This window comes from Spermophilus citellus, assembly GCF_964194105.1.
Source record: "Spermophilus citellus genome assembly, chromosome: 12".
Taxonomy (NCBI): Eukaryota; Metazoa; Chordata; class Mammalia; order Rodentia; family Sciuridae; genus Spermophilus; species Spermophilus citellus.
In genome coordinates this window covers 90,879,974-90,896,469 of record NC_138198.1, presented here as the reverse complement: position 1 = coordinate 90,896,469, position 16,496 = coordinate 90,879,974, and the positions used below count along the sequence as shown (strand labels likewise).

Here is a 16,496-nt window from a genome sequence, read left to right as displayed (position 1 = left end):
GGTTCTATACTAGTAGACCTTAATTGTTATTTCTTACATTATGTAAAATTATTTCTCATTTCTTTTCCCTGTCCCAGTTTTGCCTTTAACTTTTCTCTGCCTGCTACTTATAGGCACCTCGGTTTTCACTGTTTTTTCTCTTGTCCAGCCTTGGTTTTCTTCACATTCTCAAAAACATCCAAACAGCCAGGTGTGGTGGCACACGCCTGTAATCCCAGTGATTTGGGAGGCTGAGATAGGAGGATCACAAGTTTGAGGCCAGCCTCAGCAATTTAGTGAGACCCTCAACATCTTGTGGAGACTGTATCTCAAAATAAAACATTAAAAGGACTGGGAATGTAGCTCATTGATAAAGTGCCTCTGGGTTCAGTCCTCAATACCAAAAAACAAAACAACAACAACAAAAAAATTCAAGCATTTTTTTAATGTTTCCTTTAATATTCATTATTAGCGATTTGCAGTAATACTTCTACCTCTGGGATTCATGAATCAGTTGTATTAAAAAATAAATTCTTGAAAAATAAATATTAAAAGCAGTTTATTTATTATTCTTTTATTTGTAGTTTATTTTGGTCTTTTTTTCAAGGTGTGGATCAAATTAATCTGTTATTTTATTATTCCAATGTAAGTGCTGTACCACTAAGCCATGTCCTCAGCCCCTGTTATTCTGATACTTCGGTACCATTTAGGATATCTAATTTTATAATAATTTCTTACCTGTGTTCTGAGCACAAACCATTATTCATTGGGTGCTGGGTATTGAACCTAGGATCTTGGGTGTGCTAAGCACATGTTTTACACTGGGCTACATCCTTTGCCTCATTTTTAAAATAAAATAAATTAAACTCAATAGAACCACAGAATTACTTTGAGGATTGTCTTTAGAATTTTTGGAAATGTCTGTAGCCTTGTTGGATAAAGAATACTATTTAAATAGTAATAATTTGAACTATCTATTAAAATTAGTTTCTATGAGTTCTGTAGGGTTTATATCTTATGTATTAAATGGTGGTTATAAGGATATTTAAGTAGTAATTGACATAATTAGATCAGTGGTTTTATTTTTAGTGGTATCATTGGTACAGTGAACTGGAGTTTGATTTATTGAACTTGAGTATGTGTATACATATTTTTATATTTATAATTTTTAATTAATTTTATTAATTTAGACTTTATAGAGTATGATATGATTTAGTTGTTTGCTCGGCTTGTTTTGTGTAATATCAGCATTTGCAGTTGAATAATTCAGGTTTTTTTTTTTTTGGTTCCACTCCCAGGATAGCTGATTAACTAAAAAACACCCATTTTAACTGGTTTAGCCTTGTGGACCCAAAAGTTCATTTCCCATAGTTTGTATTATTTGCTTCTTAGGCCATTTTATAATTTGAATTGAATTATCTTACCTGCGAGAGCAACCTAGTACACTAGTATATTTAGTTTTTTTAAGGTATGTAATCAGAATTTATTTTGTCGCATCTGAGAAACAGCTCATGGATTCATCTACTATAAATTTTGTAAGAAAAATAGGTGGATTTTATGTAATAAATGCCTTGTTTTCTTCTACTTCTTCTGAACTGTGTCCTGTTTTGTAAGATTTTGGAGGTTGATTTCCCCCCCCTCCCCCCGCCCCCCCGCTACTGCCCCTGCTGGATTGAACCCGGGCAGTTCACTTCTGAACTCCATCCCCAATCCTTTTAATTCTTTATTTTGAGGTAGGATCTTGCTAAATTGCTGAGGTTGGCCTCAAATTTGTGATCCTCCTGATTTAGCCTCCCTTAAGTAGTGGAGATTATAGGCATGTGCCACTGTGCCCAGCTAATTTTCTATGTTAGCACTTTGGTTTCTTGAAAAATGTTCTCTAAGAATTCCTTCATGTTCTATTCCCTGAAGACTAGTCCTCTCATTGAGAGGAAGCACTGCTGGTTTATGAGTTTAAGCTGGGTTGGTAAATAACAGTGTGTATTGTCTCATAGAAAGCTCAGAGGTGAATTCCTGTAAGGAAATTCTTTTTTTCTTTCTTTCTTTCTTTTTTTTTTTTTTTTAGTTTCCCCAAACTAGTTTGATCACCTAGATTTTCTTTTGAGTAACAGGAATGTTTCTTTTGAATAACAGATTTTTTACTCCATGGAACCTACTTTGGTAACTCCACTTTACTATTTAATCCTAATTTTGTTTTGCCTTTTTTTGAGTATTATTTTTATATTAAGATCTTTTATCTAAAGTCTGCTCCCCAATTACTATGATGCTTTTTCTTTTTTCTTAAATTTTTTTCTTTTTTTTTTTTTTAAATTTCAGAGCTGAATCAATTTATGAAGAAATGAAACAGAAATATGGAACTCAGGGTTGCTATTTGCTTAAAATTAATTCTCGAACATCAAATCGAGCATCAGATGAACAGATACCAGATCCTTGGAGTCAGTATCTCCAGAAAAGTAGTATTCAAAACCAGGTATATGTAAAACAACAACAACAACAATAATCATAATAATGAAGCAAACCACAAAAGTTGTATTTCAGTTTTATGGCATAATAGTATAAATGTAGGATTTTTTATGTTTTTTTTTTTTTTAAACTGGTACAGTTACTAATATTTATTTCGTGGAATCTGGCTATCTACTGTGAGCTTTTAAATCAGATTCAAAAGCTGTTTTTAACCAACTGCAACTCTTCTCAGGTATATAATAGTGTTAATTGCTCTTTTTTCTTAAAAGATTAAAAATGAGTTACACAATGAAAACTGAATTAGTTTGGCTAGACATGAATATAATGGAATTTTTTACTTGTCCATTAAGTTTATTGTAAATGCTCACAGTTATTATCCACATGCTCTGGGGTTGCTGTCTACATTTTCAACGTGATGTTCTTTTGGATTTTGGAGCTCATGCCTTTTAGTTGGGTGAGCTTTTCCTTCTAAGCTTTCCTTTGGTTTCATTTTCTTCTGAATTTTTAGGAAGTGTTATTTTTCTTCCCTCACTCCTTTCTTAATCTATAGTTCTGGACTTAATTAATTTGTCTTTTGACCAAAGTGGGTAGGAGTAAGGTTTTAAGTGTTTTCAAACATCTAAGTTTATGGTTGTATGCCCTTGGTAATAGGGAAATGCAAGTTCCTTTGCTTAGGTAGATAATCAAAAATTATTTTTGTTTAGAAGGAAAATAAGCTGTATTTTGTGCTCTTTATGTGACATTATTTTAAAGACATCAATTATAAAATGAAGTATTGATCTTCTAATTGAGTATTGATCTTCTAATTGAATATTGTTTAAAGATTTATTTAAGTTGTTTATATAATATGAAATTTTTAGTCTAGACATTGTGCTATTCCAATGTTTTACTCATTTAAATATTGAAATGATTGCTAACCTTCTTTGAGATATGTTGGGAAAAATTCTTTAGGCAAAAAAGAACCAGTTGTATGTTAACAAGTTTTGAGTTTTAAAAATAGCCTTTCAGGGCCATCCTCAGAATAGAAACAATACTGAAAGTTTTGATTTAGAGTTTAGCCATGTAAAGGGAAATGTAAATCAAGTTGTCCTGTTTGAGAACTTTTAATGGAAGACAGAGGTATCAATCTCCAATCCATGTTATAATTTCCTTTAAATCTATGAAGTACTGATAGCACTTGCTATCTCCTTAAGTAACCAGTTGTATTTCAGAACAGCTTGAAGTTGAGGGTCAACCTAACATTTTCACTGTTTGTTCACATTGGTCCTTTTGTGGGGGGCATATCAGTTTTTCATTGTCAGCTTTCAAAATGTAGAAGGATAGCTCTCTGTCCCCTTTTATATTTTTCTAGACTAACTATACCCAGTTTTTTGGTCTTTCTCAAGAGGTTGTTTCCGATAGTTTCCTTAAGAAATTATAGTTTACATATTTTCCTCAAAGTGTGGCACTCAGAATAATTTCATATTTACTGTTCTCATGGAATAGCTTGTGTATTTTAATTTTTCTTTGTTGACTGAGAAAGCAGTGCCTTTGTACCAGTGAACTTTGTACCAGTGTACTTTGCATTTGATATTTTTTCAAAACACTTGAATATATTCATAATTCACTCAAACATGCTAGCACTGTGAACATGACTTAGGAGATTTTATACTCCTTTGTCTTTTTGCCCCCTGACTCTAGTAGTCCATTCCTTGCCATCATTCCTTTAGATTCATAGACATTCGTATATACCTATATAAATATCTGTGTATATTCATGTGTGTGTGTGTGTGTGTGTGTGTGTGTGTGTGTGTATAATCACATGTAAATAAATTGAGATAGAGGTCATTTAAATTCAGAAGAATTGGACTAGTAAATTGAGTGGTGAAGAATTTAAAACTTTATCAGAAATGCTTTTATGGCTATCACATCCCAACTACCTTTCTTTCAAATTCTGCTCATCAGATATTCCAAGAAACCTCCTCTCACCACTTCTGGGCGTGTTCATAATCTCCTTATAGGGGGTTAATTCTAATAGTACTGTGTATTCAAAATACTTTTTATATCCACCATCTACCCCCACCCCATCCTGGACTGTTACTTAATTCTTAATTAAGGAGTTAAGTGGATTGGAGTGTTAGAATAAAATACATAAGGCTGGGTATGGTGGTGCATGCCTGTAATCACAGCTACTTGAGGGGATCATAAGTTCAAGGCCAGCCTGGGCAACTGTTTCAAAATAAAATAAAAATAAAGTTGAGGAATGTAGCTCAGTGGTAGGATAGTTGTCCAGCTTGATTGAGGTCCTGGGATCAATTCCCAGTCCTGCAAAAACAAACAAACAACAACATCAAAAGAACATGGAAGGGGCTGGGGATGTGGCTCAAGCGGTAGCACGCTTGCCTGGCATGCGTGCGGCCTGGGTTCGATCCTCAGCACCACATACAAACAAAGATGTTGTGTCCGCCGAAAACTAAAAAATAAATATTAAAATTCTCTCTCTCTCTGTCTCTCTTTAGAAAAAAAAAAAAGAACATGGAAGAAGGTAGAAATTTAGAGGACTAGAGGAAAAGACTATCATTAGCAAATAGATGAAACCAGTGGTTAGCAGAGTAATCATACTTGTTGATGGATTTGGTGGTATATTAAACATGATAAAATGATTGTTAATGCTGTTTTATTTTATTTTGCTAGGAATCATATGAAGATGGCCCTTGTACTATAACTTCAAATAAGAATTCTGATAGTAACTTGCTTTCATTGGATGGATTAGATAACGAAGTCAAAGGTCTTGACATACTTTCTCTGAGTTCTCTTTTGATAGAAAACATATTGTTGTCAAAGCATGTTAACCTTTATAGATAAAAGATGGGGAAATTTTTGTAAAACAAAAAGATAATGAGCAGGTTAGCTTTTCTTCTGAAGTGTTTATTGAATTCTTTGAGTTTGATTTTTGACCTTTAAAGTTTGTTTTATAAGAATAATATATCAGTTTTTTTAAAAAAAATATTCGTGGAAAGCAAGGGAAGATGTGATGTACGATATTAATTATTTCCCCAATTTAAATGATTTTGAGAGCTGTATTTGTATATTTTTAATTACAGTTTTGGTAATAATAGCTCTAAATATTTTTTGTTGTAATTTTTCTTATGGCTTAGTTGTGATATTTTAAAATAATTCTTTATATTAATTTAAAACTATTTTTTTTTTATTTCCCAATTTACCTGAATTCTTAAATTTCTATTACATGTAGCAAGTATAAGCTCAAACCCTTTAAATGTAGGGATGAAAATGTTAACGATTAATGATTAAATGTTAATCTTAGACGTCTAAGGTGTATGGAGAGATTGTAGGGTTCCATTTTTCTGGTTTTTTTTTTTTTTTTTTAATTTAGCAGAGTGGGGTAGTAGTTTTCCCATTTTCTCTTGCATTCTGAGAGTAAAAGGAAGATTTTTTTTTTTTTTTTTTTCAGTAGATGGCTTACCAAATAACTTTAGAGCTCACCCACTTCAATTGGACCAATCCAGTGACCCTTCTAACAGCATTGATGGCCCAGATCATGTAAAATCTGCTTCATCATTACATGAAACAAAGAAAACAAATTCTGGAATAATTCATGGTGCATGTTTAACACTTACCGATCATGATAGAATTCGACAATTTATACAAGAGTTTACATTTCGGGGCCTTTTGCCACATATAGAGAAAACAATTCGGCAATTAAATGATCAGGTAACACTTTTTGGATTTTATTTTTCAAATTTAAGTAAATACTAAAGAATGTAATATAAATTATTTAAAGAATTTTAAGATTTTTGTTTTGCAGTAGGCCATTGTTAGGACTTACTGAAATTACTATCAGTGATGAAACTCTATTCAGTCCTAGAAGAAACTTATTCATTTTCAGTTTTTTACCAGCATATTAGTTTGTGTGTGTGGTCCTGAGAACTGAACCCAGGGCCTCATTTGTGCTAGGCAAATGCTCTACCACTGAGCTACATTCCTAGCTCTTTAGGTAGTTTTTAAAGAAAAAAATCAGTGTTATTATAATCATTATTTACCCACTACTAAAGCTTTTTAAAGGTTATTTAAAATTTTTTTTTGTATGTAAACAAAAAATATTAAATCCTTCTTATTTGTCAACATATTTAATCTTTTTTCTTAGCTAATATCAAGAAAAGGTTTGAGTCGATCTCTATTTTCTGCAACTAAAAAATGGTTTAGTGGCAGTAAAGTTCCAGAAAAGAGCATTAATGAGCTGAAAAATACATCTGGGTTGCTGTGAGTAAGATATTGCTGTTTTAATCTTTCCTGTTTTTTGTTTTAACTTTGTCTAGTGTTTGATTATGTGTTGTCATGCAAACAATAACTACCTTCATAGTTTCTTAGTTTCACAGTGTCAAACATTCAGGTAGATAAGAGCAGTGACTGTAAGTTAGTTATTTAATTTTTAAAAATATGTAATTTGGACATCTAAAAATAAACTCTAAAGATAATTGGGAAAGTCACTTTGTTTTGAGACTGTTTCCCTATTTGCATGAAGATGGAATTAGATTAGATATTCGTTAATAACCCTTTTGTATCTTAAAGGTTGTAGTCTATGATTCTAACACATGGCACATATTTAGCAAATTTTGTTTTATAAAAAATCTTGTTTTAAGGGAGAATAAAATTAATCCATTTGGATTTTAATTATTTTTCCTGATGTAATTCCTGGAATTAACCATTTTATTCACTTCATAACTTTATCATGGAGAAAATACTTGCCTGCTGTTAAGAAGTTCCCACAGTTATAAATTACATAAAGTAACGTTTTGTTTCCAAATAGTTCTGAAACTTGACACTCTTCTTGGGGGAAGAATTCTTGTTAAAGAGAATCAGTTTTCTTCATATTCTGGATAGTCAAATAGCTTGTTATACATTTTATATTTAATGGAGTTGAGCGTAATAAATTGTGTGTGTGTGTGTGTGTGTGTGTGTGTGTGTGTATATATATATATATTTTTTTTTTTTTTTTTTTTTTTTAACTTATTGTATATACAGGTATCCACCTGAAGCACCAGAACTTCAAATCAGGAAAATGGCTGACTTATGTTTTTTGGTGCAACATTATGATTTGGCTTACAGTTGCTATCATACTGCAAAGAAGGATTTTCTTAATGATCAAGCAATGCTTTATGCAGCTGGTGCCTTGGTTGGTATTTATTTTTTTATTTTTGCTTTGTGGGGAATTTAACCCAGGGCCTCATACATGTTAGACAAGCGCTTTACCACTGAGCTACATCCCCAGCTCTTGTTTGCATTTTAAGAAAATAAAAACTAAATGTCTATATTCTGATGTATACAGACTTCCTCTCCAGAGAAGTACACCTCTAGCCTTGCATAGCATTGGGCTCAGTGCAGACTACACTTTTTCCCATGTTCACCCTACATAGTTTTGCCTGTTAGGAGGTCCTTTTCTTTGTCTCCATCTCTGCCAGTATTTACATGTTGGTATTTTTTATATTCCCTAAGATAACCTCCAGTCATGCTAAGCTGCCTTTCTAGATTATGTAGGTCACCCTCCAATGTGCCATTAAATAATTTTGCTAGTGCTTTGATTACACAGATGAATAGGCCTCAGAAGGACTGTCCTAACCATATTTTTCTGAGGTTTATTACTCTTAGGGCAGCTTGTACAATCCCAGTTATTTTCAGGTATGCATATATCATGTTATAGTAGACATGCCTTTATTTTTTACTGCTAATCTATTTCTTTCATATAGCTGCTATCTCCATTTAAATAGCTTAGAGGTAATATTTATCAGATAATAGATAAAATTGGAAAAAAGATACAGTCATACGTTGCACAACAAGGTTTAAGTGGACTATGTTGGTGTCATATAAGCATATTGCTTTAAAAAATTATACCACCTAGTAATATTGTAAACCCATTATGCTGCCCATACTACAAGGAAACACGTGAGTGCAATTTCTCAAAACGTATCCTTGCCATTAAATGATGCATGACTATATTGTCTTTGTATAATTCCATCATTGGTCTGTTCTGTGCTCTTGGAAAAACTGGGAGGAGGTGTACCTGAAATCTTAAGCTAAGTTCACTTGATATTTTATTTACACCAAAAACCAAAGTTAACTAGGTCTTCTTGGAAATCTCAGTTAAATATTTAATTAACGACTTGAATTTGGAGAATTTTAAGATGAAAGCATATAAATATATTTTTTGAGTCTGCTTTAAGCTATGCAATTTATTTATATGTACAATAAGAAATTCTAACAAATTTCATTCTAATTTTTGAGCTTCCTGAATGCTAAATTATAAGATTTTTTCTCCTTTTGAAATAGTATACATTTTGTCTTTTCCCTTAGGAAATGGCAGCAGTGTCAGCTTTTCTTCAACCAGGAGCACCCAGGCCATACCCTGCTCATTACATGGATACAGCAATTCAAACATATAGGGATATCTGCAGGTAGGTGACTATAATATTTATATTTTGCCCATTTAGAGGTAAATTTAACATTTTTTTAAAAAAATTATATTTTGACATTTATATTTTTAATTATAAATAGTTCTTTTTGTTTTTCATGCTTTAGACTCTCAAGTTAATGTAGTGAGACAAATTGAGGTGAAAAAAATTAATATTTTATTACCACGTCTTTCCTATTTGGTTTTGATTAGGAATGTTTAGCTTATGTTATATTGAGGGTGCATTATATTGTAGGGACATTTCTGAACATACCTACTATTAAGCCAGGAATTAGCTATTTTGAATTTTCCTTATTAATTCAGAGTTAAGTAACAGTCCAGGGTAGGGTAGAGGTGGGTGGTGGAGATGAAAAGTATTTTGAATGCACAGTACTATTAAAAGTATTTTGAATACACAGTATTATTAGAAGGAGATTATGAACAAGCCCAAAAGTGGTGAGAGGAGGTTTCTTGGGATATTTGATGAGTAGAATTTGAAAGAAAGGTAGTTGGGATGTGATAGCCATAAAGGCATGTCTGGAATTGTGATTTTTAGAAATAATGTTGTGGTTGCATCATTATTAGTGAAAGGATATAGAGCTCTGTCTAGGTCAAAGCAATCATATATTTGGAAAGTGTTGACTGATAAATTTGGAAAAAGGGTTTGATATAAATTAGTGTGAGGAGGGTTTATCATTTATTATGATTATTCTTAAGCTGTAATTAAGATGTATATAGTAGTAAGTGGGAGATTATTGAGTAGAGCCTTGACATTGTAAAAGTTATTTTTCAGAATGATCAATCTGACATTTTTTTTTCCTTGTAGTGCTGGGGATCAAACCCAGGGCCTTGCTTGCTCATTTTAGGCAAACATTCTACAACTGAGCTACACCCCAGCTCCTTTATTTTTCTATTGTAGAATGGATGCATTGGGGAAGAGAGAGATACGAAAGCCATTTTGAGTCCTATAATGTTTATCAAGTTGAAGTAGTAATTGTAATAGCAATATGTGTACAATATATCAACATTCCTATTTTTTAAAAGTTAATGTTTAATTGAGTGTTTGGTACCTCAACTCACTATGTCCAAGTAATTTACACTTCATTTAATCATTAAAACAAACCTATAACATGGTAGGTGGTGTTATTTCTGCTTTATAAATAAGGAAATGGAAACTTTAAAAATTTAATTTACCCAAGGGTATAAAGCTAATAAGTGGTAGAACCAGTATCAAATCCTACCTTTTATACATTATAATCTATTCAATAACATATTTATAGATTTTAGCAGAAGATATTATAGCCCTGTGAAAAAGGAACTACTAAAAGGGATTGAGAGGAGAGATTCTAAAGGCAGAACTAGTACAGTGAACTACCAGAGAAACCAGAATAGTGAAAGTTTCAAGAAGTTTGAATATTTGTTCTCTGAATAGATCTTCCTTGTCTTTATGAAGTATAGAACTTGTGGAGATACGCATGTAGAATGCTGCAAAAGAAAAGACTGTGTAGTGACCTAGATAAATGTTTGCAATCCTTTCCACAACAGACTATATGTGTTTCTGAATCCCTATTTACTGTTATGCATTATTTACCTTATAATCCTCATTCTAAATTGTCATAATAAGATTTGTCAGCAGTTTAGTAGTTGGGATAAATTAGAAACATTGTATCAATTACATGTAGCAATTTTAAGAAGCTCCCTGATCTTGGAAATATTAAAATGTAAATAAATTTTCTTCAAATACAGTCAGCACAATATTTAGCATTGTAATGCCCTCTTAGAATTCTGTGTTCCACTTTTGAATTGATGAGATTCTATTTCTCTTATAAGACTTTTCTTGAATTTTTTCTTTTGGCTACTGGGGATTAAACCCAGGGTAAAAGCATGTGTTGGTGCACACCTATAATCCCAGTGTTTCGGGATGTTGAGGCAGGAGGATCGGTAGTTCAAAGCCAGCCTCAGCAACAGCAAGGTGCTAAGCAACTAAAACCCTGTCTCTAAATAAAATACAAAATAGGGCTGGGGACATGGGCTCAGTGGTCGAGTTCCCCTAGTTCAATCCTCAGTACCTTCCTCCCCCAAAAAAGGCATGTGCTGTATTACTGAGGTATACCCCCCACCCTTAATTTTTTTTTTCTTTCATGAAGCCATCCTTCTCTCTCCTTAAAACACAATATAAATCAGTTATTGACTGTTTATTCTCTTGTATCAGTTTCTACTTTTAATATAGAATTGTGTCCTAGAAATATTTGAATTCTCAGCACTTCACTCTGCTGATACAATGTTTTGTTTTGCTTTTTGTGTGTGTGTGCAAATTAAAAAAAATTGCTTGAATTGACAGATTATTTTAATAAAGTCCTGGACTTGTAGCCATTGGCAAAATGGGTAAGGAATAAAAAATAAATAAAAATTATAGTGTTAAGACCTGAGAGATTTTATAAAATTTATTTAAGAAAACTAAGTATTGGGCTGGGGTTGTGGCTCAAGCGGTAGCGCGCTCGCCTGGCATGCGTGCGGCCCGGGTTCGATCCTCAGCACCACATACCAACAAAGATGTTCTGTCCGCCGAGAACTAAAAAATAAATATTAAAAATTCTCTCTCTCTCTCTTTCCTCTCTCACTTTCTCTTAAAAAAAAAAAAAAACAACTAAGTATTATATATGAGCAATACTGGTAAATAGAAATTAAGTCTTTTTTACTCATTAATAATCTTAGGTATTTATAAATTCTAACCCTATATATAAAAAATTATGTTTTGTAGAAAGTTTATGACAAATCACTACAAACAGTTTGAGACTAGTAAATTTTATTCTAAAAATATTGTTCACAGTGGCATTCCATAGTGGGTTTGAGTTAATAATCTTTGGTTGTTATTTTAAAGTCAAGTAAAATTCTGATATAAGGAATAGAAGTTAAAAGAAAAATCTTTTGCTGTTATTTTCCAAAGAAGGACTCAATCTTGTCATTTCACAGAAAAAAGTTTTAGTTTATTGTTTTTGAAAATGAATAATCTAATTCTAGACTTCTGATATAGAAGTCCACAAAGAAAAAACAACTGATTAGGTATTTTTACAAAAAAAAAAAAAAAAAAAAAAAAGTTTGACTCGGATCACTCAGGCAACTCTGGTCCTTCGCTGTCTCCAGTTTAAACACATTACAGTGGTACTACCATAGGGAAAATGTCTAAATAGTCCTATAAGTAGCCAGTAACTAGAGTTTGCAGTGAGAACCAAAAAAAAAAAAAAAAAAAAAAAAAACCCCAAAAAACCCAAAACAACAACAAAAAATATTGTTGACATGCTTATATTCCTTTGTGTTCAGATCAGTTTTTGTTAACTGGCTATTTGTTCATAGTTACCAAGTAAATTCTAGCTTTTTTACACACAGGAATGGTAATTTTGCATTGTATTCTTACTACAAAAATTTGTGATTAATAAAAGTTAGATGAGTTATGGGAATTCTGTATTTTTTTAACACTTTTTTTAATATGTGGGTAATAAGGATGTAGACTGTTTTTACTCAAAGTCTATAATTGTAATCTTTTGCTGAATATATGTTAACTTTGATGTGCTAAGGTATTGTTATTGCTAATATTATTTTTCTCATTTATTTTTCTTTAGGAATATGGTATTGGCTGAAAGATGTGTATTGCTTAGTGCTGAAATTCTAAAAAGCCAAAGCAAATATTCAGAAGCTGCAGCTCTCCTAATACGGTTGACTAGTGAGGTACTGAAACTGTGTAACATTTGATTTAATATACATTATTTTGTAAGCATGTATCTTTTTTCATGAGAAGGTGTACAAAACATAAAATTAGGAGCAGCATCCCTTTGGGATTTATAATATAGCTTTTTAAGTTATTTGTTGAATTAATTTTAAGTATAATTTTTATAAATTGAATTTATTTTATTTAGACATTTTAACTCCACACTGTATTATTATTAACCACAAATATGTATTGAGCATCTCCTATGACTTAGGTTCTGTCTTATATGTAATGGTTTTTAAAACAACATGTATGTGCATCATTCCTCAACTTTAAAACAATAGCCACTGAAGAATTTTCAATCTTGTTTACAATTAGTATGAATTTTTTTTTTTGGTACTGGGGATTGAACCCAGAGGCGTTTCACTATGGAACCACATTCCCAGGCCTTTTTATTTTTTATTTTGAAACAGGGTCTCACTGAGTTGCTTAGGGCCTCACTAAGTTGCCGAGGCTGGCTTGGAACTTGTGATCCTCCTACCTCAGCCTCTTGAATCGCTGGGATTATAGGCATGTGCCACCGCACCCGGCTAGTATGAACTTTTAAAGAAAATCATCTTAATTGTTTAAAAAATTTTATTATGAATATTTCAAAACTGAGAAATGTAACCCATTTATAGTTGCTATTGAAGGTTATACAATAGAATTATTGAATTGCTTTCACCATAGATGTGTAAAGAACGGTAGTATTCTTTCGTAGGTATGGTTAAAGACATTTTGTAGAATACTCAAGAACAAAGGAACATAATCAAATATGTATTTTACCCTTTAAATTATCACTGTTCTGTTTTCACTCTATACAGTTTTAGGACAATCTTGTTCACAGTTGTGATTTTCACGCTCAACCTATTCCAAATCCTGACTTCTTGAATTTTAGATTAGTTTGGCCACTTTAAAAATGACATATCTACTTAAATGTTTTCAAGACATCTTAAGTTAAAATATCAAGAAATTCAAATTTTGTGTGTGTATGTGTGTGTTTGTGTGTGTGTGTTTTGATGCAGAACTGGGAACAGAACCCAGGGCCTCATGTAGGCTTGCAGTCTAGGTCAATACTTTACCAGTGAACTATCATCTCAGCCCTAAATTTGAAATTTCATATCTGATGTTATCACCAACAAACTCTGTTAGTTCTAGCAGAAACTGCTTGAAGTACTCCTGTATTCATGCTTCCTGTTAGTAACACAGTGGTGTGTGTGTGTGTGTTGGGGGGGGGGTTCATTTTCTTAAATATATTTTTTATTTTATCTCAAAATGGTTTACTAATCTCCTACTCCCCCAAGTCCTAGTTCTCATCCTTAATATCTTTTATCTGGACTAGGACTTTTTTCCTTTTGCTTTACTAAATTTACTTGTTCTTCATTAGTCCTTTATTAGTCATGTCTTTCAGATAGTCTTTCCCACTACCATAGGTCTCCTTTCTGTTCTCTCACATAGTGCTATAAAACTTGACTTGTTCTGTTGTATTATATTGGAAGTTATATCTAAGCTGTTAGCTGCTTGACTGCAAGGAATTGGTCTGCCCTGTATATTTTTATCCCTGGTAACTAACACTTGTCTTGGCACATGGTACTCTACAAATGTTTGTTGACCTGAATTAGTAAGTCCTTTCTAAGAAGAGGGGTTTGAATGTGTTGCTGTGTTTTTCACACTAGGGATATCAGTGAATATAAAAATTAATGGTCCAGGAGCTTGAATAGAATTTTTTTTTCTTGCTTAAATGTTTTTAATTGCCTTTCTACCTGCATATGTAAATAAAATTTCTTTTTTGGGTACCGGGGGTTGAACTCAGGGGTACTTGACCACTGAGTCATGCCCCCAGTCCTTTTTTGTATTTTATTTAGAGACAGTGTCTTACTGAGTTGCTTATTAGTACCTCTCCATTGCTGAAGCTGGCTTTGAACTCAGGATTGATTCTCCTGTCTCAGCCTCTTGAGCCACTGGGATTATAGGCGTGCTCCACTGTGCCCTGCTAAATAAAATTTCTTTAGAGTAAATTCTTCTGCCTGCATTTTAGCCTTGTTATTTTCTGTTGTTCTTTTCAACTCTTGTTTTCAATTTTTTTTTCTCAAGTCCATTTGATTTATTTTGTCAGGAAAGTCTAGAAAATGTATCACTGTCATTTACTGCTGTAGGGTAGTGGGTGGGAGCAGGTACTTTGATGCATTTTGCCAGAAGTTGTGATTTACAGTGGCTTGTTCTGCTATAGTTCTCATATTTTCTTTTTTTTTTTTTTTTTAAAGAGAGAGTGAGAGAGTGAGAGAGGGGGGAGAGAGAGAGAGAGAGAGAGAGAGAGAGAGAGAGAGAGAGAGAGAGAATTTTTTAATATTTATTTTTTAGTTCTCCGCGGACACAACATCTTTGTTGGTATGTGGTGCTGAGGATCGAGAGAGAGAGAGAGAGAGAGAGAGAGAGAGAGAGAGAGAGAATTTTTTAATATTTATTTTTTAGTTCTCGGCGGACACAACATCTTTGTTGGTATGTGGTGCTGAGGATCGAACCCGGGCCCCACGCATGCCAGGCGAGCGTGCTACCGCTTGAGCCACATCCCCAGCCCGTTCTCATATTTTCTTGTGACAAAAATAAAGATTACTAGGCATAATGTGTATAAAATTAATATTAAATCTTAACTAGTAATTTATGTAATGGCACACTTTGCTGTGTGTATTTTATTAACTAGAAAGGCTATATTATATCTTGAAAAACATACTTGTCTCAAGAATAGAGAATATAATCATATACTGTTGATATAATTGAATTGCATTCCCTAAATTTTTGCCAGTACCAAATGACAGCTATAAGACTGGGTGAAAAAGTTGTGATTTGAGTTGATTTTTTTAGAACTGCAAATTTATGGACAGATTATTGTTTTATGCTTTGGGATTCTCAGAATGGCAGTGCACAGCTTAGTCTAATGGGGAAAAAAATATCACGTTTACCATCATGTAGCATAATATATCCAAATTTGGTATTTTGAGACATCCCTACTATCTGTCACTACATTTAAATATCTTACTTTTTTTGTGTGTGTGTGGCACTGGGGATTGAACCCAAGGCTTCACATGTGCCAGGGAAGTGCTTACTACTGAACTATATATTCCGAACTATATTTAAATATGATAAATCAGTTTTAGACATAGTAATGAAAGTGTTTTGGGGGGGGTGCCGAGGATTGAACTCAAGGGTGCTTGGCCACTGAGTCACATTCCCAGCCCTATTTTGTATTTTATTTAGAGCTGGGTCTCACTGAGTTGCTTAGCACCTCACCGTTGCTGATGCTGGCTTTGAACTAGTGATTCTCCTGTCTCAGTGTCAGGAGACATAGGATTACAGGCATGTGCTACCATGCCTGGCAGAAGTTTTTTTTTAAATAAGTTTTTTTCATTTTGGAAGCATCTGTTCCTGTTGGAAATTGATCAGCTGATAGTACCTTCCCTAGTAACTTCACAATTATGTGAAGAAAAAAAATATTAAAATATTAGATCCATTATTTGTTTGAAACTTGATTCTATGCAGTAGCTGCAACAGATGCCTTTATCAACTTTTTTTAAAATACATTTTTTAGTTGTAGTTGGACACAATACCTTTATTTTTTATTTGTTTTTATTTTTATGTGGTGCTGAGGATTGAACCCCAGTGCCCTCGCACGTGCTAGGTGAGCGCTCTACTACTGAGCCACAGCTTTAGCCCTCAACTGGTTTTATGGAAATATTTATTGAGGTCTTTTTTTAAGTCTCTTTTAAAGTTGCTATAATAATACCATAGACTAGGTAATTTATAAACAGTATGAGTTTATTTGGCTTATGGTTCTGGAAAAAGGGAAGTTCATGGCACTGGTACCTG

The 16,496-nt window shown here is 33.0% G+C and overlaps 1 protein-coding gene across 6 annotated transcripts in view; it reads left to right on the top strand.

Moving 5' to 3' along the window:
- The window catches only part of TRAPPC8 (trafficking protein particle complex subunit 8), a 97,269-nt gene that overhangs the window by 22,889 nt on the left and 57,884 nt on the right, over positions 1 to 16,496 (top strand). For 4 of the 6 annotated variants that reach the window (XM_081263625.1, XM_081263624.1, XM_081263620.1 and 1 more), the window contains 7 exons: positions 2,296 to 2,449; positions 5,116 to 5,209; positions 5,894 to 6,153; positions 6,587 to 6,702; positions 7,465 to 7,615; positions 8,791 to 8,891; positions 12,508 to 12,613. In XM_081263625.1, coding sequence (XP_081119751.1) covers positions 2,318 to 2,449; positions 5,116 to 5,209; positions 5,894 to 6,153; positions 6,587 to 6,702; positions 7,465 to 7,615; positions 8,791 to 8,891; positions 12,508 to 12,613 — 960 coding nt within the window. In that variant the 5' untranslated portion in view covers positions 2,296 to 2,317. The remainder of the gene's footprint in view (positions 1 to 2,295; positions 2,450 to 5,115; positions 5,210 to 5,893; positions 6,154 to 6,586; positions 6,703 to 7,464; positions 7,616 to 8,790; positions 8,892 to 12,507; positions 12,614 to 16,496) is intronic. The other 2 variants (XM_081263621.1, XM_081263623.1) reach the window with 1 other exon arrangement.